At 28.7% G+C, this 27,317-nt stretch overlaps 2 protein-coding genes and 1 pseudogene across 2 annotated transcripts; all 3 read left to right on the top strand.

Moving 5' to 3' along the window:
- The first annotated feature begins 4,890 nt into the window (after positions 1–4,890).
- On the top strand, positions 4,891–8,364 carry LOC149878630 (uncharacterized). The gene is made up of 2 exons (XM_090073239.1): positions 4,891–5,226; positions 6,130–8,364. Exon 2 carries the CDS (start codon positions 6,650–6,652, stop codon positions 7,322–7,324), a length of 675 nt encoding a protein of 224 aa, XP_089929365.1. The 5' UTR covers positions 4,891–5,226; positions 6,130–6,649; the 3' UTR covers positions 7,325–8,364.
- A 579-nt stretch (positions 8,365–8,943) lies between these two features.
- On the top strand, positions 8,944–9,968 carry LOC149878629 (uncharacterized). The gene is made up of 2 exons (XM_090073448.1): positions 8,944–9,657; positions 9,829–9,968. The coding sequence occupies exons 1-2, from the start codon at positions 8,994–8,996 to the stop codon at positions 9,855–9,857; spliced, it is 693 nt and encodes a 230-aa protein (XP_089929574.1). The 5' UTR covers positions 8,944–8,993; the 3' UTR covers positions 9,858–9,968.
- LOC149878628 (uncharacterized) lies at positions 9,878–16,344 on the top strand (annotated as a pseudogene).
- The last annotated feature ends 10,973 nt before the right edge of the window (positions 16,345–27,317 follow it).

The following is a 27,317-nucleotide window of genomic DNA, read 5'->3' as shown; positions in this document are numbered from 1 at the left end:
CCGCGTTTCTTGTAAAATTATTAAGAATGTCTATCTATATAAAATTTAGCTTAAAACTTGGTGCTATGCTGTTATCTTTGATAAGTAAAAGGAAGTTGATGTGACTGATTCGGCGAGACCAAAATTTTTCGACGAATACAACAGACTTTAAGAGAATTAAATTTCTATTGTTTAAAACAATAGATTTTTAACAATGCGCAAACAGCATGGTTTGCAAAAAAAACAATAACTTTGCACGTCCATCTCTTATTCTTCCGTGATTAAAGACACCTTAAACTGGTTATTCCGAAAGTTAAGATTTCTTAAGGATGTCTTAAAATGGTTATTCCAAAAGACGTCTTAAACTAGTTATTCCAAAAGACATCTTGTTAATGTCTTATGGATGTGTTAAACTCTTTGTCGGAAGAAGTCTGAATGACGTGTGCAAAAGCCGTCTTAAGCAAGTCTTTGTTTAGTTGCAGACGTCTAGATGAGATAAAGATAAGTTACAAAAGTCTTAAAGAAGTTTTATATTGGGTGGGTGGAGGGGGGTACCATCTCTGATTTTTCTGATTTCTACATATCATTATCTACATTATGAAAATAGGTTAAATTTGTAATTTCAGAGTTCCAAGTGCAGCGGTTTAGAAAAATAGACAATTTTAAAGCCTTAAAACTTTTTGTTAACTTTCAACAAGTGACTCATTTTTTCTCGAACTATTTCCTGGATATTTCTCCACTGTGTCTAATAAGTCTCCACTGCCTTTTCGCCTTACTTGTAATATGTGTTTGAAATATTTCTCAGTAGAAAATTCTTTAAGGTAGGTTCTTCTTTTGCGATTTTTGACCTTAAATTTGACTACCACCAAAATTGCTTTATCAAATCTTCAACTGCTCAAAGCAGACATTCTTTCACAATTTTTGTCTCGTACATCCTACCATGATTGACAGGACAGGCTTTCTCACATCTATTTAAAACCCATAACCTTTTTTCCTAACGCTTTTCTAACGATTTCTCTGCTCTAATTACGATTAGTAAAAGATCGATTGAATATTTAAGCTAGCATTTTGTTACCGAGCCAATGACTTTCACTGCTGTTATTGAACATACTACTTTATTCACGATCACTATACTTCAATAGTCTACCTGACAAGACACTTTAACATTGTTACAAGTCAGTTCCTGCATTTTCACTGCTTTTAACAATAAAAGTTTACAAGCTGCCACAAGATTACCGATTTCAGCATAGTTATTGTTATTAGATTTGAGCAGTCCAATAACATGTCATTTGATGCTCTCTGACCTTACTTTTCGACCACTTGGCACTCGAATTGAAACTTAAACTACTGCAAGTTAATAAGTTGACAATATTTATCTATGGATTTAAAGTTCAAAGATGTTAAATACTTTTTTAGTTAAGCATCATGTATTCTTCGAAACTCAATCATATAATTGATTATTAGGCTTGGTTTATTGTTTTTTGATATCAATAAAATAATTTAGTAAAATGGACTTTTTATAAAAAAATTTACGAAAGTAGAGTCATGTGCGAATATTTTGCTTTCCATTTTTTTTATAAATACAAGCGAATTCAAAAAATAAAAAGTGAAAATAAAATTAATAATTAATTCTGTTAAGTTATAAAATGAGAAAAACTCCATTAAAATTTTGTACATGGCTGTAGATGTCTTGTGCCTTATCAAAAACTTAAGCATCGATTAGATAACTGAAAAATTAAATGTTTTGAGGTTCGAAGTTTGATAGAATGCAAGCTTCTTTTCTTCTATTTGTTAAATATAAAGTTTCAGCTCAAGTATTTGTTCAATTGGATACAACTTTCTCATAGTGGCTGCATTTATGAATATTTCAACTCTCAATCATAAAGACTTTTTTTACTAAAATGATATCATTTTTTAAGCTTTACATAAGCTTCTTATATTTTTTTATTAGACTTAATAGACTAATAATGAGACTAATAATAATCATTATTATTAGTCTCATTATTAATAGACAAATAATGAGACTAACAACATCACGAAAATGATGATATTAGTTGTTGTAAGTAGAAGCGTCTTTAAACGGCCGTGTATTTTTAAAAAACTTGATTATATTTTGGTTAAAACGACTTTTTATGTTTAACATGTTAAATATTCTTTAGGTTTTAAGTAAATATTAATCAAAATGTATTTGTTTAAAAAAAAGTTTAATATCTCAAAAGAAATATTTCCAAAACCTAACTAAAATGTTAAATATTTTTCAAAACGGTACAAGAATCTCTAAAAAAGACTTTTTTTTGCGCAAGATAATTCCGTTATAAAATTCTTTGATTTTTAAAACCACATTTAAAATGCAATACGTATTTTAATTTACTGGAATTGTAGTTATATGAATTTCCACATATAAATCTTATTACTATATTATATTTATTATATTTATCTCTTCCTTTTAGCTGGTATGAATATTTTAAACATTTTTGTAAGAAAAAATATTTTGACGTTTTATGAAATCATATTCGTGGAAAATCAAGGTTTTCGAAAAAGTTACTGTAATTAAACAAGATAATGTGAATAATTATTAATTCTTCTTACGAGTTCGAAATATTTTTTCGGCATTAACATTCTACAAAGGTTCAAATTTATCATCATTTGATTGGAATCTACACCTCTTTGCAGAAAGTAAGGTAGTTTAGAGGCCATCGGTAGCATTAATAACAGAAAGATGAAGAAATCGTTTATTTTGAAGTTCTGTTCAAAGTATATGTATTTACTTTTTTGATATATTTTCAAAAAAGTTGTAAATATACGAAGTAGAGTAAAACTGGGTAGAACGAAATAGAGGGGAAGAGTGAAATAGTTATGACAATCTTTATTCTTTTGCTCTTTATCAATCATTAAATAAACTTTTTGCAAATATTTTTTGATCATGATGTAGAGAATTTTTTTCTGAATAAAAAGATATCAAATTTTAATTTAAAAAAAAAGGTTTTTTTTATAATTTGTTTAGTTTTCGAATGCGTAATGATAGTTTTTTTCATTTTTTGAAAAATGAACATCAAATTCTCGAAAATAAAATTTGTTATCAATGAACTTAACAAGGATGCTAGTAGAACTTCTTATGCTGGTCAGGAATCTTTTTTCAAAATTAAACTTGCTATTCAAGTAAAAAAGCTATGAGTTAAAAAAGAAAACGGAGACGTGGGATTGAATGAAATACTCTAATTGCTTATTTGTTAAGTGCAGCTTTTATTAAGGTGGTACACCAGGAAGAAAAATGACAAAAAAAAATTTTTTTGATTTTTTTTTTTTTTAATTTTATGAAAGATTGACCCTTTAAGTTGACTTTTAAAAAAAACTTTCGACATTCTTGTTTAAATATATAGCTTAACTTTGACCTACTTGAGCCCCACTATCATATAAAACTCCCTAGCAACCTCATAGCAACAAGTTTTTAACTTGATTTGGAAGTGATATTGGACTTGTTTTTTCAATAGCAATTTTGAGATGAAAGCATAAAGTCATCAAGAAAGAATTGCTCTTGTTTTGCCGGTCTAAACTGCATTGATAGAAGTCACAAACGTTATTAAACAGAGCACAAACATTCTTGTTGCTTATTTGATTTTTTTTTGTTAAGATGTCAAGTAAAAAAAATTGTTCTTGAAATGGGTGTTCATTCAGCAGTGATCCATTACAATGATGGTGCAAATGGTGTCTTAAATGTATTAAAATATTATGGTTTAATTGGTTCAGTAACTTGTAAAAAATCAATTTTAGCTAATATTGCTCGTGTTAAACGAATGAATTTAAAATCGAATAATGAAGGAAAAAGTAGGAGAAAATATTTAAGATCAAATAAAATGGTTTCCCGTGATGCTGAACAGGATAAGAAAAAAGAACTTTATGTAGCTGGTGGTTTTTAGTAGTTTTAACACTTCAAAGTGATCTATTCTTTTTTATTTCTTGTCTTTTTTGCATAAATGTTTTTTTAGGGTTTTTTAATATTCAAAACATGATAACTTAAGTACAGTTTATGTTTATGAGCTGAAATTTTCAGGAAATGTTTATTTAATATTGATGCTCCGGTTGACCCATGGGTTTTTCTTGGATTTGGTTAGATAAAAAGTTATTGCTATAAATCTATAGAGGAAGTCAAAAATTTTCAATTTTTTTAGTAAATACGTGATAAAAAGAGTAATTTTCAAAAAATTTAAAAATGCATGGGTTAAACGGGATATAATAAGTTGTTTTATAACTGTATCGATTTTTAATCCATAATCTTTTCACTAGATAAAGATTTCCGCCATTATGCATTTTTAATAAGTTTTAAAATTTATCGTTTTAAATAAAAATAGTTATAACACTTTATTAAAACAAGTTTTTATCAAAAAGATACATTTTATATAATATTTCACAGTTTCAGTTTTTCCCTGGTGTACCACCTTAATTAAATCTCAAGTTACCAATCAATCTCTATACATTTTTTGGATAAATTTTAAATCAATTCTTATTAAATCTATTCTAATATAAAATATGCCTCGAAACAATTTGCACTCAAAGAAAAAAGAAAAACCATACACCGAAGAGCAAGTTGCGGTTGCAGTGGTAGAACTTACAATGACATCATCACATTAGTTACCAACTATTTGCAACACCAAGGTCAATCTCATTTGTTTCCTAATGGTACACAAGGGAGAGAATGGTATAAGCTTTTCATAAACCGGTGGAGTCATAAGTTAAGGTGGTAGATACCCTTAATTTATTGAAATTTTGAAAAAAATTATTATTTTCATATTAGACGTAAAATTTTACGAGAAATGCATTTTTAATATTATTTTTTCAACATTTTTAACATAAATAGTGAAATAAGCACCTTTTTTATGACTAGTTATTTTTTCTGACAGCAACGCCCTTAGCAACCATCCTCTGACTTGGTTTTAAAGTTATATTAATGATCAGTTTTTGACGATGATAAATTCTTTAGCTGCTTATTAAGTTAAAGTTATTAGTCATACTTTGAAATTACAATTAAGTTTAGTTTTAGACTTGTGAAGCGTGCAAATGCATACTTTGTTTATGTGTTATTATTACACTTTTTTATTGACAACGTTGAATAAATAATTTGCCAAGAACACATTCTAGAAATAAAAAGAGATCATTTGCTTGTAACCAGTACACACACAAAAGAGAAGATCATGTAACAAATAAACAAAACTTTGCACCTGGTTCTTTACAATCAGCAAATAACTCTAGGTTGCTACTCGACTTTCTCCCCCCCCCCCCCCCCCCCCTAATTTTATGATTGATTCTGATAGAGAATTTTATGCTGATTCATATCAATATAAAAACATAGACCTGAAAATCAAAGGAAAGTGCTCTAATTCGAAGTCAAAGTTGTAAAAAATCCTACTAAAAATCCTAATACTCGCCATTTTGTAAATAATAAGTTAATGAACTTTTAGCTGACAAAAGCAATACATTAATAGCATGGTTTTTACGTTAAAAAAAGTCGTTAAAGTATGTTTATCTTGCGCAATTTTTTGTGGCAATAAAAATAGCCTTTTTTTAATTATTATTGAATAAACTATTTTGCAAGTAATGTACTTTTGTAATAAATTTTAAAAAAGAATTCAACAGTTTTTTTTCCTAAAAGAAGAACTTTTGAAACTCAGTTCATAGTTGTTCTATCACATGTAAAATTTAGAAAATGTAACCTTCCAACCGTTTTTCTTTAATAAAAAAAACCAGCGTATGATACAATAATAATTATTCATCAATTTTTCTACATTCTCAAATTCTACGTTCAAACTTTATTTGAAATCTTCTATTAATTTCATTTCCTTATAACACTTTCGTTACCATACTTTAAAATAATAATTCTAAGGCTCATGGAAACCAGGTCTGTTTATTGCGCAATGAACGGTAATTAGTTTTCGTTAAAAATGAAAGCGTTTTGAAAAAAAATGGCGAATATTAGGGTTTTTAGTGGGATTTTTTACAATTTTGACTTCGAATTAGAGCACTTTCCGTTGATTTTCAGGTCTATATTTTTATATTTTTATGAATCAGCATAAAATTCTCTATCAGAATCAATTATAAAATTAGGGGGGGGGGGGGGGGGGGAAGGGAGAGAAACTCGAGTAGCGCCAACTCTAGTTCAGGAAAAATAAAATTCAATCCAATAATTCTTGAAGACAAAGATGATTAAAACATTATTATTAATTTTGGGTTATTGAAATCTTTAGTTGAAGAGATAGCTAGTTGCTCTGACTGTGGAAATAATATTAAAGTTGAAAATTATGAAATTAAGCGACAAGGATTTTGTTAAGAACTAAAACTATTATGTGCCTCAAGTTCTTGTCGATGGCATCAAACTTTTAAAACTTCAAAGAGTATCTCTTATGTTCAAAACAAAAGCAATATCACTAAATATAGTAGCAATACATTATTTTCAACCAATATTCAAATGGTGATAGCATTTGAAGAAATTGGTAGAGGACATAGAGCCATTAAATCTTTTACATCATTATTAAATATGCCACCACCTATTTCTTTAATAGCCTATAATAGTATTATTAATGTTTTGCATGGTATATATACTAGTATCTGTAAAGCATCTATGACTAAAGCAGCCATGGAAACAGCAAAACTAAGAGAACAGGACAGTGATGAATAAATGACCTGTACAGCTTCTGTTGACAGTTCATGGCAGAAGAGAGGACACACCTCGCGAAATGGTATTGTCTCTATTATTTCAACTAATAACGGAAAGTGTTTAGACTATGAAGTTCTTTCAAAAAAGTGTCATAGTTGTGCGATGTGGAAGCATAAAAAACAATCTCCTCAATATAAGAACTGGAAACTCAATCATGTTTGCCAGGCAAATCATGCAGGTAGCTCTGGTTCCATGGAAGCTATTGGGGCTGTTAAAATGTTTTCTCGTTCCATATCTGAAAATTATCTTAAGTATAACGAATACATTGGTGATGGCGACACTACATCATTTAATCAAGTACAATTATCTAAACCTTATGGAGAGATTTTAATTACCAAGCTGGAATGTACTAGACACATTCAAAAACGCGTAGGTACTCGTTGCAGAAACATTCGTATAACTCATCAAAATAAAAAGTTATCTGATGGAAAAGGTGTCTCAGGAATAGGTAAACTCAGTGAAAAAGGTATCAATACTCTTCAAAATTGTTTTGGTAGGGCTGTTAGGCAAAATATTGGTAACATTTATTTAATGAAAAAATCTATATGGGCAACATTGTTTCACAATACAAACTTTTTTGATGAAAATGTTCGTCATCAGTTTTGTCCACGCAACAAAGATAGCTGGTGTTTATAGCAGGCTGACAAAATAACAGGTAGCAAAATCTATAAAAAAAACTTGAGCCTTCCAATTGCAATTAAAGATTTATTAATTCCAGTTTGGCATGACTTAACAACAGATTCGTTGTTGTTAAAATGTTTCCATGGCCAAACTCAAAATAGAAACGAATGCTTAAACAGTATGGTGTGGATAAAATGTCCAAAGGAGATTTTTGTATCTAGAAAACTTCTTGAAATAGGTATTTGCTCTGCCGTTATTGAACTTAATGATGTTAAATCTGGTTTAACACCAATAATACAAGCACTTGGATTGCCTGTTTCAAAGTTTATGCTAAATGCGTTTAGAAAAAGTGATACCGAACGCATAAAGAACATTCAGAGAAAGTCATCAACCAAAGGCATAAAGATGAGAAGAAAATTTAGAGCTATCAGAAAAGGATTCCTGGATAGAGAGAAGGAAAATGACATAATCCCAGCTTATTCAGCAGGCTCATATTAATAAAATCATAATGTTTTTGTTAGTTTAATTTTATTTTTGTATTTTTCTTAGTATTTAATTTTTAGCAATTTTGTTAACTTTAAAGCATGATATTTCAAGATCCACATAAGCTCTTAGGTTGAAATTTTCACAGTACATTCTTTAGTTTTAATAGCAGGAGGTGAACCAAAACTAATGTTTGATACAAAAAAAAAAAATTCTATGGCACTTTTTATGAGCATTTACTATACAAAATAATATCAATCAGTAACAAATATCAATATCTTTTGAAATATTTTATATTATGACTTAGTTTTGGTTCAACTCCTACATTTCTATACAATAAAGAACTGGTAAAAATTTGAATCTCAAACTCTTTTAGTTTTCCAGATTTTATGTTTACAAAATGTCATAAAATAACCCTTTTTTTAGTATTAATCGAGGCAAAAAGGCTTGATCAACTATTTTTTTAATTTAATTTTTTCAAATTATTTTGTTTTGAATAAAATAAAAAATAGTAAATTGTTGTTCATTTTGCTATTCTGATTTTTTGATTTTATGGGTATGTACTACCTTAAGCATCAGGGCCCTAGGCAGCATTTCATCACTCAAAGCTGCTTCTTGCACGCAAGTAGTATTAAATTATTTCAACACACTGCAAAGAGAATTCAAAGAAGCAGGTATTAAAAATTACACTTCATATCATTTGTGGAATTTTGATGAAATTGGCTTTTCTGGTGATCAAGGCAAGCAACATGTAGTTTGCCGGTGTCACGAAATAAATATTCCCTATTATAAAACTTCCCCCCGGCCAAAATATACTTTCCGAAAGGAAAATTTATTTCGAAATAATATTTCCCCTCTTGTATGATTTTTTCCTCCATCTGCGAAATAAAATTTCCTCCGTTTCATTAGTTCCCCCTAAATATTTTCTTAAATACTAAATTGTCAAAATGGCTTAAATACTAAATTGTCAAATTAAATACTAAATTGTCAAATTAAATACTAAATACTAAATTGTTAAATACTTAAATACTAAATTGTCAAATTGTCTTAAATACTAAATTGTCTAAATTGTCAAAATGGTACTAAATTGTCAAAATGGCGGCTGTAAGAGGTATGCTCCAGTTTTGTTTAGTTTTGCGATAGATCTCATCTATATCCATTTATATCTTTGTAATCTTTATAACAAACCTACTTTTAAATAATGGCAAACAAATTCTCCTTAAGTCAAGTAAAGGATTTATTAGAAATTCATGAAAATACGATATTTAAAATCTTTAACGATCGTATACAAAAGTTAGAAAGCGAACTTATTATTATAAAAGATGAAAACAAAGAATTAAAACGTGAACTTAATGAGACAAAAAAAGCTATCGAATTTGTTAGTGAACAATACGAAACAATAAAGGAAACGTTAAACAATACTAAAAAAAGTGCACTAAGTCAACTAGATCAAAAACATCTAAACGAAGAAAATGAAGCACTAAAGAATAAAATTGCTGAGTTAGAAGACAGAAGTAGAAGAAACAACTTGCGATTTGAAGGTATTGAGGAAACCGAAGACGAAACATGGGAGAAAAGCGAAGAATTGATTAAGAATCTACTGAAAGAAAAACTGGATATTAAAGAAGGTATACAAATTGAAAGAGCGCATCGTGCTGGAAGAAAAGAACACAAAGAAGGTAAGAGTAGAAAGCGAGCTATTATTGTCAAGTTTCTAAATTTTAAAGATCGTGAAAACATTCTCGAAAAATACAAGAAAAAGAAGCTGTGGAAGGAAAACTTGTATATAAACGAAGATTTCAGCGAGCGGACAACTAGAATTCGTAAACAACTTTTCCAACAGGCAAAAGATCTACGAGCATCAGGTAAATTCGCTAAAGTTGTATACAATAAAATAATCACTAAGTTATCTTAAAACAAAGTATATTCACGATTATCTATAACAGAATAAAAAAGTAAATAATAACAAAAATGAATTCGAAAAATAATAATAATTTTGAAAATGTCTTTAAATTTTTTCAAATTAATGATTTTAGATCGGATGAAGAATCCGATCCAGACATAAGTTACTTTAACGAAATTAATATGCCTGAATTTGTATGCTCTTACTTTCAACCAAATGAAGTTAATAACTTTATAGGAGTGGATAATAAAAGTGATTATTTTAATGTCGTTCATGTAAATATTAGAAGTTTAAAAAAGAACTTTGAAAATTTTCTAAATTTAATTTACGAAACCAACAATTGTTTTAACGTGATTTGTTTAACCGAAACTTGGTGTTCTAAATTAGATTTTGAAACAAATTTTGATCTCCTTCTCCCAGGTTTTAAAGAAATTTTTTTAGAACGAAAAAATAATAGGCGCGGAGGAGGAGTACTCTTTTATTTGAAAGAAAATATTTTCTATGAAGTCAGAAGCGATATGAGTGTTTCTGATACGGATCAAGAGATCTTAACAATTGAACTAATAAACAAAAACTCTAAAAACATTTTAATCAGCTGTTGCTATAGGCCTCCGACTGGAAGAACAGAAAATCTTGGTAAATTTTTGAAATACAATTTAATAGAAAAAGCTAGTCAAGAGAAAAAAAAAAGTTATATTTTGGGTGACTTCAACTTGGATTGTTTTGAGTATAGCGAAAACCAAACTATAAAAACATTTTATAAGAATTTATTTGAAATGGGTACCATACCAATAATAGATAGACCGACTAGAATTACAAACCATTCCTCGACTTTAATTGATAATACATTAACCACAGACTTGTTTAATAAATCTTTAAAAAAAGGAATTATAAAAACTGATGTTTCTGATCATTTTCCCATATTTTTTTCTATTAAATCAGATTATCAAATAAAAAGCGTGGGGAAAATGACAATAAAAAAGCGAATTGTTAACAACTGTAACTTAAAATTATTCAAAGATCAAATTCTACAGCAAGACTGGAATCACATAAACTTTAATGATAACATAAACATGATTTATAACACGTTTTATAAAACTTTCATTAAAATCTATGACGCTAATTTTCCAATATGTGAAATAAATATCAAAGCCAAAGACATATTATCTCCTTGGATAACTAAGGGACTAAAAAAGTCTTCGAAACTAAAGCAAAAGTTGTATAATAAATATTTAAAAACTAAATCCGAAAAACATAAACAAAATTACAAAAACTACAAAAACCTGTTTGAAAAACTCCGAAAATATGCTAAAAAAAATTATTATTCTAATTTAATTTCTCAGCACAAACATAACTTAAAACGCATCTGGGAATTAATGAAGGAAATTACAGGAAAACAAAAAGTAAGTTCAACCTCTCTTCCACATGCAATTAAAGTTGGAAATAAAATAACTAATGATATTAATGAAATTGCGACTGAATTTAACAAATTTTTTTCCACTGTAGGAGCGAATTTATCAAACAAAATCCCTTTAACAAATTATAAATTAACAGACGAAATTCAAACGTCAAACTCCTTACATTTTTCAAACCTAACGCTTGAGGAATTCGATATAGCTTTTAGATCATTAAAAAGAAATAAATCAGTAGGACCTGACGGTATACATGGAAATATTGTGATAGACTCTTATGACGTCATGAAAGATATTCTTTACAAAATCTTTAAATCATCCATTAAACAAGGTACTTTCCCAGACTCTCTGAAAATAGCAAAAGTAATTCCTATTTTTAAGTCAGGAGACTCGACCGATGTAACAAATTACAGGCCTATTTCTGTTCTTCCAGTTTTTTCAAAAATATTAGAAAGAATAATGTATAACAGAGTGTACACATACCTAATTACCAATAAACTCCTTTATGAAAATCAGTTCGGTTTTAAAAAAAACAACTCAACCGAACATGCTATTCTTCAATTAACACGTTGCATTAACGAATCTTTTAAAAATCAAAAATTTACACTTGGTGTTTTCATTGACTTGTCAAAAGCTTTTGACACGGTCGATCATAATATTTTGCTTAAAAAACTTGAATGTTATGGCATAGTTGGTAAAACTCTAAGTTGGTTCAAAAGTTATCTCTCCAACCGAAAGCAATTTGTTTTTAGCAAAGATTCCCAAACTCAAACATTAATGAACATAACATATGGTGTCCCACAAGGATCCATACTTGGACCACTTCTTTTCATTATATATATAAATGATCTTAGCAAAGCATCCAATTTGAAAACTATAATTTTTGCAGACGACACAAACTTGTTTCAGTCACATGAAAATATAAACTTTTTAATAATATGAACAGAGAACTTAAAAAAATTTCATTTTGGTTCAAAAAAAATAGACTATCTTTAAATATTGAAAAAACAAAATGGATACTTTTCCATCCAAACTTTAAAAAACAAATACTGCCTGTAATTATGCCCGACCTTTTTATAGACAATGTCATCCTAAAAAGAGAAAAAGTGACAAAATTTTTAGGAGTTCTTATTGAAGAAAATCTGTCTTGGAAATCACACATCAATAATATTTCTAATAAAGTTGCAAAAAACATTGGAATTCTATACAAATCTAGAGGTATTTTAAACAAAAAGCAATTAACACAATTATATTACTCTTTTATTCATTGTCATATCAATTATGCAAATATTATATGGGGAAGTACACATAAAACTAAACTTAAATCTCTTTATCGGCATCAGAAACACGCAGCTCGCATAATAAATTTTAAAAATCGTTTTTCGAACTCTGAACCGCTTTTTAAAGAAATGGACACCTTAAATGTTTATCAACTGAATGTATTTAATGTTTTGTGTTTTATGTACAAATGTAAAGAACTTATATCCCCCGATGTTTTTATAAACCTTTACAAAATTAAACCACAAAATAAATATAACCTACGTAATAATAGCATTTTAGAAAAACCTTTTTGCAAAAATAAACAAGCTCAATTTTGTATATCTTATCGTGGACCTTTTCTATGGAACGAAATAGTATGGCCTAATTTTGTTTTTTCATCTGAACTGACCTATTCCTTTTTCAAGCAATCTATTAAAAAAATAATTTTTTCAACGAAAAATATTCTTGATTTTTTTTGATTTTTTTTTAAAAAAATACTTTCAATTGCTATATACTACACCTTGATTTGTCATGTTTTTATTTTGAGTTTCACTTCTGAAATATGTAGAGTATTAAATTTATGATATATTTATGATATTAGTGATTATATATTCTCGGTATATATTTATTTTATATAGTATATAGATGTTTTTATTGAAGAAGAAAATAGATTTTTGTTAAGGGCTTCGTGATAAGATCATTGCGATCTTCTTGAAGTCCTGGCCTTATAATATTATAAATCTTAATGTAAATAATATTATACGGCAAATAAAATAAATATATATACTAAAATATACAAATTGATATGATTGCGCAATAAAATGTTGAGGAATGATCTAATTAAATACTAAATCTTAATAAATATACTATCTCTTTAAATGCTAAATTAACCTACATAAAAAATAAAGTTTTAATTTAATCAAACGCATTAATAAAAAAAAATTGAATGTCAGATAAGTTTGAACTCGGTTTCTTTAAACAAATTGATAACAATAACTAAAATTATGTTTGATTATTAACAAAATAACTTCGTGCAAGTTTAGAACGTTTTTGATTGTTTTAAAAAGCAAAGGCTCGTTAGTTTTCGATTATTTGGACTATTTATGTACTAGTAGTTCAAATCTGTATGAGTATTTCGTTATGCATAAAAAAAAAATTTCATAAAAATGTGGATCATTTTTAACAAACTCGTGGAAGATCTTATATTGAAATTAAACAGAATCCGCAAAAACGTCAGCTTATCATCCCCAGACTAATGGACTGACAGAAAGGTGATAAAAGGTTATACTCTTTTTTTATTTTTGTATAGTTTTTATAATAACTTTTAAATTTGTTTTTTGTGTGAAAATGGGGCATTATTTAATAGTTTTAAGGGGCAACTACCCTCAAATTTCAAAACTACACATATAAAGTAACTTTCTCTTTAGTCACATAGGAAATATTATACTGACATTAAAAATACCAAAAAACACATAAAATGGTAGCTCGTTGCTATGGTATCCAAAAAAATAGCTGAAAATACCACAAAAACTGTGTTTATGCCGTAAAAAAATAAAGACTTGTAAGTAAAGGAGTGTCAATGAAATTTTGCAGAACTTTTCTAAATATCTGAATTTGTGATATGAACGAAGCAGATTTTTGAATAAATATTTTTTTTCCATATAAGGCTATAGACAAATTAGGTTTTTCAAAAAAGGGTCAAAATGCAAAGAAAAAAACTTAATAACTCAAAGTCTTAAGTCATATTAGAAATTCTACTCCGATCATATCATAACTATTGGAAAAATGAATAATCCCTGAAAAATTCATTATGATAGCATGTATACTTTTCAAGATTTTTTTACCGGCGTGTTAAAAAAGCAAATTCTCAGAAAACGCAAATCAAAAAATAAAATCATAAATTATTGTTCATTTCATAAATATATTTTTAAAAAAATCACTTTTTAAAAGAATATTTTAAAAACTACCAGATTCATAATATTCCTTGGACTTTTCTATTGACTCTTGGTGATCATTCTTTGACAATCGTTGACGTCGTAACAACTTTCGTTTAATCTTAAAACTTTCACTCGATTTAAATGATGATAGATTAATTCGTTTTTTGTTTATGAGTCTGAATCACTCATTTTTATGTGTCTAATAGCATCCAAATCATCAAAAACATCCAAAGGATTATTTTATATTTTTTTGCTTCTGCTGTTGGATAAATAAGCTTTAATAACTTGATAAAATCGCAATTGTAAATAGCCTATGTTTGAATATAATAAGGAACAGAATATTATTTAGCAAAGAAGATTTAAATCAAATCATATATTTAAAACAGTACTCCAGGATAAGTTCACCAACAAAATATTCACCCCCATAGCAATGCGTTGCCATGCAAATATTTTTAACTTGGGATCAAAAAAACATAAATTAAACAAAAACTTATAAAGAAATCTATAATTTTTTTTGCAGATTCAAAATCTACATAAAATTTTGCTCAATAATTGTTAGAAAATAAAAAATCCAATTTTTAAAAAAAATTTGAGGGTAGTTGCCCCTTAAATACAACAGTTACTAACTATAACTTGTTTATTTATTTTACACAATAGGTTCAACCAAACATTTATAACACATATAATAAAGCTTGTTAGTAACGAAACAAAAGACTGAGATGAACTTCTGGACCCGGTGGCTTTGAATTGAGCCTCCAAATTTCTCTAAGAAAATTTTTTTGTTTAGCTCTTCAATTCCACACCAAGTTTCAAGAAATTCAAAGAAGTTAAGCAATATTAATGAGTTGATATTGGAATTACTCTTTTAAAAGATTTCCTGATAATTTTATTTTTATAAATGAAATTAATTTAAATATATAAGACTAGATTAAAATTTGAATTTATATAAAGTTCTGGACCCGGTGGCTTTTACAAATCGAATAAATAAACAAGTTTCTACAAAATACTCTTCCTTTGAGATTATAAATGGAGTTAAAGCTCAGATTTCAATCAATATGGAAAACCGGACAAGAGGGATTTTTCTGTGGGATATTAAAATTAACGAAGCCAAACAAGGATTACGAATGGCTGAGTTCATTTGCAGTTGGCGACAAAGTTTTGAAATGCAATAGACGCAAAGACATACGAATGGGCGATAAGTTAGCTCGAAGATTCCACGGCCCTTACACATTAATAAATGTTTTAGACAAAGGAGTTTATTGATTGCAAGATAAAAAAAGAATATTGAAACAAGTTGTTAACGCTATCAACCTAAAAAGATGGAATGAACCATAGGAATACGCCATGTCAATTAGAATTGCAGCCTCCGGTCAGAATATTGGTGAAGTTATAGCAACAGAAGCATTGAAAAACTCAGTCGAAAAAATTGATTATCAAATTAAGGTTTCAAAATTAGAACCCTGGATTTCAAAGTACAATCAAAGAATTGGAGATAAACAGATCCTGACTTCAGACGCATGGTTGAACGACAGAATTATAGATGCGGTCAACAAAATGGTTTCAACACATCTTGGTAACAAAAACAATCAATCAACTCTTCTAGTTTAGACACAATCTGGGTTCGAAGCAGTCACCTGTGAGTCGATCATCATTCTTCACGACGTCAACCATTGGGTGACAACTGCATGCATTGAAGGAGAAGTTTTGCATTTAGATAGCCTTAACAGCTCCGTTTCAAACTATGTTAAAGCTAAAATGAGACAACTCTATGTTAGGCTTATTAATCCCGAAGGGTTTCTTCCAGTAATAGTAGTACCATGCGCGCTACAACCGAATGCATTAGACTGCGGTGTTTATCCAGCTGCCTTTGGATTTCAATTGGCAATTTATGGAAAAGATGGTATGATGCAAACATTTGAAAACAAAATGATGCACTCTCATCTCATTTGCTGTTTGGAAACATAAATTGTCACACCTTTTCCAAGAACCGTCTCACGTAAACATGAACGCAAGAAGGCGATGCAAACTATCAACATTTAGAACATGTTATTTAGTATTTTTAAACTGTATTTTAACTGCTAAATTACGTTTTTTATTTTACCTTGATCGTTTTTTTTTTTAAAATAAAATGCTGGGGGCCATATGAAAATTCTGCATCAAGATCCGCCATGAATATTAACGTTCCTTAGTATCGGTCATAATCAACATTCAGGCATGTTATTTAATAAATAAAATAGCGTAACAATAATAACTAATGTTTTAGCAAAAAAACAAAAGTTTTAGTAAAAATTTTATCGGGCGAATACTTATTACGGGAAGGGAAGAAATAATGTATACCCCCGGAATGTTTATACTAGAATATACTTTCCGGAGGGAAAGTTTGTTCCGGTACATACTTTTCGGGGGTACAAAAATATGGTGGTGGTGGGGGGGGGGGGGGTAAATTTGTCACGTGACACCAGCGTGGAGCAAAACGAACATTGAAATTGGTTGGCTACAATGAAAAAATCCATTTTACAGTTGGAAATTGCATCAATGCTGGTCATAATCGTCTTGCTCCATATATTATTTTTAAATCAAAAAACTTCTGTACAAAGATTGGTGCTAGAGTGGTCTAGAAAATCCCGTATACGCTATATCTCCAACCGGATGCATGGAACATAAGCAACTTGTGAATTGGCTCCATGGCGTGTATGTTCCCGCAATTAAAAAAGTCCCATCTAATTAGTTTAATCTTTACTTTAATTAATTATTTACTTAATCAAATAAATCTAATCATATTTATCCAATTATATTTTAATCGTAGATGGACATGTGGCACTTTTCACCTATCGGGTTGTACTTATTTGTATAAAAAACAATATCTTGTTAATTTGCTTACCAGCTTATTCGTCACACATTCTGTAGCTACTAGATGTTGCTATGTCAAAAGAGTTTGGCACAAGTTTCTTCAACAGTTTTATGCTGAAACAAAGTTCAGCAACTTATCAAAAGAATGTTTTAGTCAACTGCAAGCAAAACATTTCAGCTCTGGTGAAGTTTATACTCGCACCCAATACATATCAATAAAATCAGTCAAAGTTAAAAAATTGCGAATGCGTTTGAAACACCATTACCTCAATCTGAGCCTTCATCATCTCAACCACCAGAATCTACAATAGCACCACCACCACTACTAGCACCAGAAACTACACCATCTCAGCAATTGCCTTCTGAATCTTCACCAACAACATCTAGCTTCAGCAAAAGTCACATAGCATCAGTTTCAAAGTCACCTCCATAGTAAACTTGTCTGCAAACAACCTTCAATGGTATAGTAACTCAGGGTATTCAAAAAGAAATTCAAAAAGAGGTTGAAAAACAATTGGAATTAGGCCAATCGCTTGCAGCAGCACTGCAACAAATGTTCCGCATTCAATACGTTGACACAAAAAAACGAAAAAATGTAGTCGTACCAAGGTTCGAAAGGGACTCAATAAACCTGAAATACTCGAGAGATTGTCTCAATAAACCTGAAATACTCAAAAGATTGAAAGGTGCTGAGAACAAAAAAGCAGTTAAGCAAGCTAAAAACAACGTAAGCTTAGCTTTAATGACGAGCAGCAAATAAGCCAATTCAAGTGTAAAAAGTGCTGTAAAGTTTTAGGCGAAGCTTTAATTAGTCAATATATGGAATGGCATCAGTGTGAAAATTTAAAATGCAAGGTTAGGCTTTGTCAAACATGCATACCAAAGCGATATGTAAAAAGCGCTGAGTTTTATTGCACCAAAAAGTGCCGCAAAAGTGATAAATCAACTCAACTTCTAGTACCTCTCAACACTCAACATCATCACAAGAATAAAGTTTTTTTTATATGGCTGATTTTGTAATTGTTTTCATCGGCTTTTTTTTAAAATTATTATGGTTGGTTGCTTTTTGTTTTTTTTTAGTTAAGTTTTGTTTTAAATTTACTTAGATTTCTGTATTTCATTCTCCCCGAATGTGAGGGTAGATTAAAAAACTTTTTTTTTTTGATTTATATATATAAATACAGCTCAAAGTTTTCTACTAATTAAAAAAAAAAAATTAAAAACCTATTTCCTGTAAAAAAAAATTAACTAAAACTCTTAACCATTTTATTTGACCTTAATTTACTCTATTCATCTTTGAGATTCTACTTCTTCTAACCACATATTAAAGTGTTTAATACTGAGTGTAAACCAAATAGAAGAAATATAAAATCTAATTTAATCTCTTTAATCCATATATGAGCAGAACCCAATTTATAAAACATGCGCTTGAAGAGATTAACTGGAAATCGAGAAAAAAAGTTGTCGATGCAAAGTAGTAATAGTAAGCTACAAAAAAATATATGTTACAGTGAATAAAAATGATATTATAATTGTAGTTTTGAAAAGTTGTTTTTTAACAACTAAGTTTCTTGAACTTGAATGTCATTATATGTGAGCTTTTTTTCGTTTCCAATCAATCAGCAATCAATTTGTTTCCAATTAAACAATATATTAATGCTTTAATTTGACAGAAAGGAGGCATATATAACTCCATCGCTAAATAGTATATATAAAAAATGTCTAGATCACATGAAATTATGATGTTAAAAACAATGATTGGCAAATAGTTAATTCTTTTAAAACTCTATTTTTCTAGTTAAGTCTGATTACCATTTTATGCGCAAGTCAAGTATTTCTTAAATCTTGTTTAAAATATACTCTTAACTTTCTGGGCATTTTAGAAGCACTATTGCATTTTTTTAATATTTGAGGATTGCATAATTTACATTTTGAGGATCTTTTTTAATTGCTTTGTTGATCAAATTTATAATTTATAGGAACGTGGAAGCTTTTTACCTAAAGGTAAATATGTAAATTTTTAGGAGTTGGAAATTGATTTATATTTCCTTTTAACATTGGGTTTTATTATGATGAACTTTAGATGATGGGTCCTTAGATTGAGAAAAACTTTTCTTTTGACTAATATTAAAAAAGGAAACTCTTAATACAACAACAACAGTGAAGTCTTTGTTTTCTTATTGTTGTAATTAGAATTTTTTTTGTTCTACGTTTTGTTCAAAAAAAATATTATTAAATTTGTAAGTTCAGATTTTACTTTAAATAGCATTTAACAACTGCATTTTTTAAAAAAACTGATTTAAGTAATTTATGCCGTTCAAATTTATTTATCTTCTTTTGCTAAGTTTATGGCCCTGAAAATGTTAAGAAGAAAATTCGTATTTGTAATGGTTTATGTTCGAGTAAAACTAATGCAACTTTTGCAATTGAAAGAAACAGAAAAGTCTAAAAAAAAAATAGCTTTTATACATAACTTCTGCATAATAACTTTAAAATACCTTTCAAATATATATTCAAGTGTCCTTTACACTGATATGTTAAAATACCGAAGTTAGCCATAGCGAAGCTATATCGGTTAATATTGTAAAGAACAGAAAAGGTTTTAGCTGTTGCAATATATGTATATAATATTCTTTCAGATGAAGAAAGTACAATATTGAGCAAGTGTTTCCTAATTTTAAGGCACCAACTTTTACTGCCTCTACATTATAATCAATTTTTTGAAAATTTATTTCATATCAGAATGTTAGAAAAGTTTTAAGGTACTTTCGCTCTGAGCTTACAAATTAGTTTGCTACTGTTAATTAACCATTATTTAATATGATTTTGAAGATGAACGATCTGAAATAAATTTCGAAATAAAAGTGCATATATTTCAAACATTTGAGAAAATAAGTTTTGCATGACTTTTTATTCAGTCTTTTAAGAAATGACAAAAGTTTGGTTTTCTCTAGCAGTATTAGAAAACTAAAATTTCGAGTTTGTTTTTTATAACATTTGTGAAAATTACTTTTATGTAAAAAATGAATTGATGAAATTATTGAAAATTCATGTATGTATGTATGTATGTATGTATGTATGTATGTATGTATGTATGTATGTATGTATGTATGTATGTATGTATGTATGTATGTATGTATGTATGTATGTATGTATGTATGTATGTATGTATGTATGTATGTATGTATGTATGTATGTATGTATGTATGTATGTATGTATGTATGTATGTATTTTTGTATGTATGTATGTATATGTATGTATGCATTTTCGTATGAATGTGTGTACTTAATATATGATGTGATGGATAAGGTTCCTCTGGTCATTCATTAAACAATTTTATAAACTACCCAGCTAACACAATACGCTCAAGAAACGTTCGTAGAACGTTAGAAACGGTCGGGCACGTTCTAAGAACGTTCTAAAAACATTTCCAACGTTCTTCGAACGTACTTGAACGTTTTGTGTTAGCTGGGTAAGTATGAAGAAAAAGGAGATATATTTTCGCGCAATTATTTGTCAACTTTAATGCGAGCACTTTTTCATTCGAAACTCAAAGTGATGTTTTCAAATTAAACGAATAATTAACTTAATTCCGTTTGAAAAGAAACAAACGCATTTTGCATTTTGTACCAGGAAAACAAAAATATCTTACTCTCCGAGCCAAGTAAAATAGTTTTTGTAATACTATAGTTTTAAAGTATTTAAGATGAACTCACTTGAATTTATGTCTTTTATCAAGTTTATTGAGTCTGTTTGATCAACCCGCAATATATTTAGATTTAATGTAACAAGCTAGTCCCCTGTCACTGTTCACTGACATAACAGGACAGGCTTGATATATATTTGTTTTAAACACCAAATTTGTACTCTCGAATCATCATTTATTTTTAGTTAAAAAACGTTCTATCATTATATTGTCTGCAGATCACTTTATAGAGGGTTTTTATAAAACACTTAACATTTTAAACTGCTAAGACCCAAGCAATGTCACCATGATTCCTTTCTTGAAATCTTCTTAAATAGGATTAAAAGCACTGTAAAATTTCAACTAAAACGTATTTTATAAAATACATTTTAACGAAATATTTAATTCGTTCAGGTTCGGAAAAAAATTATTACTTTAAACACGCCAGTGAATGCAGAGAATATTTACGCAAAAATGAAAGAACAAAATTGCTCAACTTAATGAATTGACAACCAAAATCACTAGATTTAAACTCCATTTGTCTTTGGATTATCTAAGTAAAAAATTCAAGGATAAACAAAATGCAATCTCAGTGTTTAAGTAGTTTTATAAGCTTTGTGAAATGTAATAGGTATTGAATTATGTAGCTATGAATGAACTTTGTACTAAATAAAGAATCAGTATTTAAAGTAGCAGGGATGTTTTATGCTTTTAAGTCTTAGTATAGACATTTGAAGAATACTTTATATTTAAAAATAGACGTGAATAAAGATGTAAAACTTTTGCTTTAAATTTATCATTTTAGCGTCTGTTCGTTTTAACTTCGTGCGTAATACGAAAAATGATATTACTAGTTGACATCTTTGTAAGGAACTTCAACACTGCAGAGCTTGAAGCAGGTGAATTATGTTAGAAGGTGTGCGTAATAATAATTAATGTCTTTAATTTTGATAAAACCACACAGTAGTTAAGAGTTTGCGTAGAAATTCTTTTTAAGCCATTTAGTGCTAAATAAGCTTCATTTTTAAAGATTTAAGTAAGTTAGAGTTTAGTGGTGACTTTTTCTTTCTCTTTTTCCTCACTTCTTCTATGGTGTCAAAAAAAAAAAGTAGAAGTCCATCGGTCTCATGGTAATATGCTTTTATCTTCAATATTTAGCGATTTGTTTAAAAACCTTACATTAGCCAGCTAAAAATCTTTCTACAAGTATTATAGTTCGTCAACCAGTTGTGAGTTTATTTTTAGAAAAAACGTTATTTGAATAAAGTATCAGGAACAAACAAATTACATCTCAGACGCCTCTATCTATTCTGAGTATAAAAACCTTTACATCATGATTTTTAACAAATTCAAACTTAGTGCCTTATTAACAAGTTTCCAAACACTTGCCGCTCCGGCAAGAGAAATATTTCGACAAAACTCTCTCTTTAAGCATTTTAATGTGGTATGATTTCACAAAAAGTTTTTGAACGTTTTGATAACATTTTTTATAACGGTTCCTTTTTTGTCTGTATGACTTCGTGACAATATTTTGCATGGTTTCTTCATAGTGTTTCCGTCCTTCTTTGATATGGTTATCTTAAATCGCCAATTAGCTTGAATGCATAATATCAAGCACAGTTCCATCTAAACCAAATGTTTTACTTATCAACCTGAGTTTCTATTAAAACATTAGCCAAGTTAGGTCTAGCAATCAAAACTTGGTTAATTACTTCTGCATTGAAGTATTCAATGGTTCTAAAGTAACATTCTATCAGCGTATACTCGGTAAATAGAAATGAAAACTTTCCGAAGTACAATATAAAAACACAGCTAATTCGATTTTTCCTCAAAAAATAAAATAAGCGATTTCTTTAATTGAAGGGCTTATTGCGAAAAATTGACGACCAGTAACAATTTTTTCAAGCATGAGTTTTTATCCTTTATAATCATATATGGTATACGATAATTAAGCTTGTTTCTTAAAATAGGGGCCACAATCTTAAACTTTCTTACTGCAAAATGTGTCAATTGCGATATTTTGAGATTATACAATGATGTTTCTCATATTGGCGATTTAACGTTAAAACGGTTTCTGCAGATTTCAAAAAAAAATGTTCAAAAGTAATAGTTGTACATCCAGTGATTTTGATAATAGTAATAGTGCTAAAGATTGTCCCTAATGCCATATAAAATATACCTACAGATCAACTGGTAAACATTTAAGTTTATTTTATGGCTTGTTATTATATTGCTTTTAATATTATAATAAATGAAAAATAGATGATCACTATGGCCAATTATATTATTGAATATTTATTTTAGAGTAACATCCCAACAAATCTGGTTATGTAACTGATTCTTTGAAATTTCCTGAATTAACAGCCCTTGCAAATAACAATAGAACCACACAAACAAACGATTGTAGACGATTAGATTTTCCTAAACGATTTCCTATGACTTTAATGCAGAATAAGCTAAGGTACTACATTAAACATTACATTGATAAAGATGAGTACAAGCAAGTAAATATTGCAAGGAAAGGAAAAACGCTGAAGACATCACACTGAGTTAGATCAGAAATTTATAACTTCATTAAAAGTATCAAAGTAAAAAGTAAAAAAGATTAAAACTCTATCACCTTTTATACCGTCAATACACTACCATTTTTATAACAATATGCAGACCATAATTGGAGAAATTGCAGAAGAATAACCTGGTTTTATTTTGGATCATAGTGATTTTTATTGTTAAATAGATTAGTTATATTTTGCTTTTGCAATAATAGCACTATTGCACTAAATAATAATGGCACTTTTTTAGAATGAACTTTATTTTTTCCATATTACTTCGCATTCTTATTTATTAATTTTTTAATCAATATATAATATCCATAAGTAATCTTATGAAGTATAAAATTAAGGCGAAAATAGATAAGCATTGATTATGTAGATTTAATTAAAATTAAATTGTTATTTTTCATTGTTTCATATTAAGGCCTTCAATTAATGTAATATCGAATATAATTTCACGCTATCAAACTAATTATCAATTTTTGATTGCCTTCTTTATAAAATACTATTAAAGTCGCGATATGTAAAGATGCTGATTTTTTTTTTAAACATCATATAATTTAATAAAAAATCATTAACTTCAATGGTCATTCATAAAAGTATAGAAATTTACTTACAAATACAGTAACATTACTTTGTTTTGAGAAAATGAAACTTTTTTTTTTAATAAATAGTAATAAAAAAGTAATAACGATAAATAATAAAAAAAAAATTCTTTTGAGAGATATATTCTTATCCTGACTAATATTTATAAAATTTTTAACATTTAACTGTAGTGGCTTGCTGTCCATAAATAACGTTATCACTTAGGGAAAAAAGTTTTAAATGCTTCTGAAAATAAATATTCTATTACAAGAATTTAAATAAACTTGAGGAATTTTCATATGAACGTCTGGAAAGCGAGATCTAAATGACGTTCTCACTTATCTATAGTTCAATTGTTAAGAAGTGGGAAGGTCTGTTTTTAATTTTTGTTAGTATTAGATTATTTTATAATATTAACTGCAGCATTTAGAAGTTAGAATTTCATTTTAGGTTAAATTGAAAAGCCTAAACAAGCACAGTCAAATATTCAACATTAGTATACACAGTCTTATATCCATTCTTTTTAGTCTTACTTCTTTCTCCTCACCCAATATAGTTGCTCTTTCATAACCTTTTAGAAGACGAACATTTATTCATATTTAATAATACTTTTAGGAATCTCGACATTTTCATGAGCTTGTTGTTTAGTGAATTCAATTCATTTTCCGACGAAGCTGTTATATTAGGCAGAATAATGATGTTTTTTTAACAAAGAAAGGAAAGTTAAGCTACATATCGAAATCAAAAACACTATTTCTATAGTTATTAGTGGTTCAGTCATCAAACGGTGATTTATCGACACAGAACCTAATTGGAATTTGCTTAAAACGTATATAAATTTTAAACATCGTTAAGGTTTTTTAAGGATGGTAAAATGTATTAATTGAAATTTGTTTATGAAAATTTTAACTTCGAAATAAAATTATTTCCAAAGCTTAACTGAAATAAAGAAAATGTTATTTGGAGAGGTGAAAAATTCTAACATTGTAAAAAACACAGATATAATTTTCAATTATTTGTACAAAACAATGCCTCTTTTGAAATCTATTATTTTGATTTTACACACCACATTTTAAATATATTATGTATCTAAATTTTTTGATTTTACACACCACATTTTAAATATATTATGTAATCTTAAACGAGATCTCGTCACATTTACCATTTTCACTATTTTGGAAATTTAAAAACTTATTTTAAAACTTTTTTAAAAACAATTATCAACTTCATTTCCAGACTTTGAAGATGTTATATTAAAAATAATATATACAAATGTTTTATATTGTTTCAAACTGTACATTATGTTTGAATATTCTTAATGATAAGTTTTCATTCGTACCTGGGCCAACAACGGTGAATGTTCTATTGTATGGCTTCTACCCTTCGTTCACTATAGATACCCAAATAAACTATTCGGCAACTGATGAAGTCAGTAATACGGTTAAAGACCCTTGCACCCTAAGCAGCTTCCAATTCAAACTTAAGACATACCTTGACAGCAGTATTTACATTGTTTATAGCATAAGTTACTCCAAGAATATGGAAAACAAAACCAATTTCTGTAAGCTATTAAAGAGCATCAACTTTATTAATAAGTTTTTTACATTTTTTACTTTCAATAAACTCTCCGTGGCTTGAACTCAGACAGTTATGGAGTGTACTAGGGCACTTATCACAAATTGATCATGTAGTTTTTAGTATTTTGAAAAGCTTACAAAACCTTTTTGTCTTACCGAAACATACCTGGAAATTTGAATAATTGAAACAATATCTTTATGGAGCCTAAAATTTACAAGATTCCTGGGTTCTAAATATTCCATATCCAGCATTTAGATGGAAAGGAACCTGAAAGAGCGTGTAATCTACATGTTTCCCTTATTCATATCATCATACTAGCATTTAATCTTACTAGCATATCATCTTACTAGCATTTAAGTTTTGTAATCTACATAAATTTGATTCTTCGTATTACGGGAATCTTAATTATGTGATATAATCAGCAAACCACTGATTAGTAATAAAATATACTTTATTATTGATCAGTTGTGTGCTGAATATATTCTTAAGATCAGATTATTCAATAGATCTCTGTTCACAATCCCAAGAAACCATTTCCTCTATCAAATCAAAGTATGAAAAAGGGCAAATTCTAAATGCTCCTTCAGTTTATGACGTTGTTGAGAAGGTCGGGATTAATGTTCTCAATGCACTAAAAAATGATTTACCAACAATATCATTAACTTTTTCAAACACAAATGGATTCTGTTTGTTAAACAAAAGAATGTGAATAGATGCAACTTCTTCTCCAACTTTCGAAAAGTATTTCGGTAAATTATGTCTATTAAGAAAGTAGGTTTTTCAAAGGTTGATAATAGTCAGCACATCTTTGCAGAATGTAAAATAGTTCAGAGTTCATAATTAACATCGATAACGAAATGATGAAACCATCATTAGTTTAATTGTGTTTATTTTTAATGAAATACTTGCAACGACGTTTTGAATATATGAAGTATACATCTTTGAGATTCTGCTACTTCTACCCACATATATTAATGCGTTAAACACTGAGTTTGATTCAAATATTAGCAGTGCCCATTGTATAAACTTTATGCTTGAATGGTAAGCCTCCCAATCTTCGTTAAGAAAGCAAACTGCAGTGTAGTAAAAGGAAGCTACCAAAGGAACGTATACTAACATGAGTGAAAATGATATTATCGCCATAGTTATAGAAAGTTGCTTTTCAATATTCATGTTTCTTGCAACTTGAATGTTATTACATCTGATTATTTTTTTAATTCCGATCAATAGTGACGTGTTGAAAGCAAGTAAAAACAATAAAACAACACATAAACATGAGGGGATCACAATGACTAAAACTTCGATGTGAATTTCGTACGCAAACAAAATACCTAGTGTACATGAGAACATGAAGTTGAAAATGATGATCGGTATTAAGTAGGTCCATTTAAAATATCTACCACAGCATTTGTTGTCTTTCAAAACAACAAAAAAACGCTCTACCGAGATTGTTAAGACTGTAGTGCATGAGAAAGCAAACGGAAATACCGTCCAAAACCCGACCGCAAGCCTAGTACTGCAACCAAGCTCTCTTCCTTTTTGAACGAAAACCAATCGTAGAGGTATTTGAATTAATCCAACCGTTATGTCACTGCAAGCTAAAATTAATACGAGTCTTTCATTGGCTGTTCTTTTTCTTCTTATTCTTGATTTGAGTATCCCAACGATTAACAATATGTTAGATATCAATATAAGTAAGCCAATTGTTAAAGAAGTCGAAAAGAATATGTTATCATAAAAACTTTTCGGAACATCTTCATAC

The sequence above is a fragment of the Hydra viridissima genome, unplaced genomic scaffold (genome assembly GCF_058129835.1).
Source record: "Hydra viridissima isolate aposymbiotic clone 2 unplaced genomic scaffold, HvirCarnegie_v1 scaffold_15, whole genome shotgun sequence".
NCBI lineage: Eukaryota > Metazoa > Cnidaria > Hydrozoa > Anthoathecata > Hydridae > Hydra > Hydra viridissima.
The sequence above is the reverse complement of the archived record's forward strand: the minus strand, read 5'-3'. Positions and strand labels throughout refer to the sequence as shown.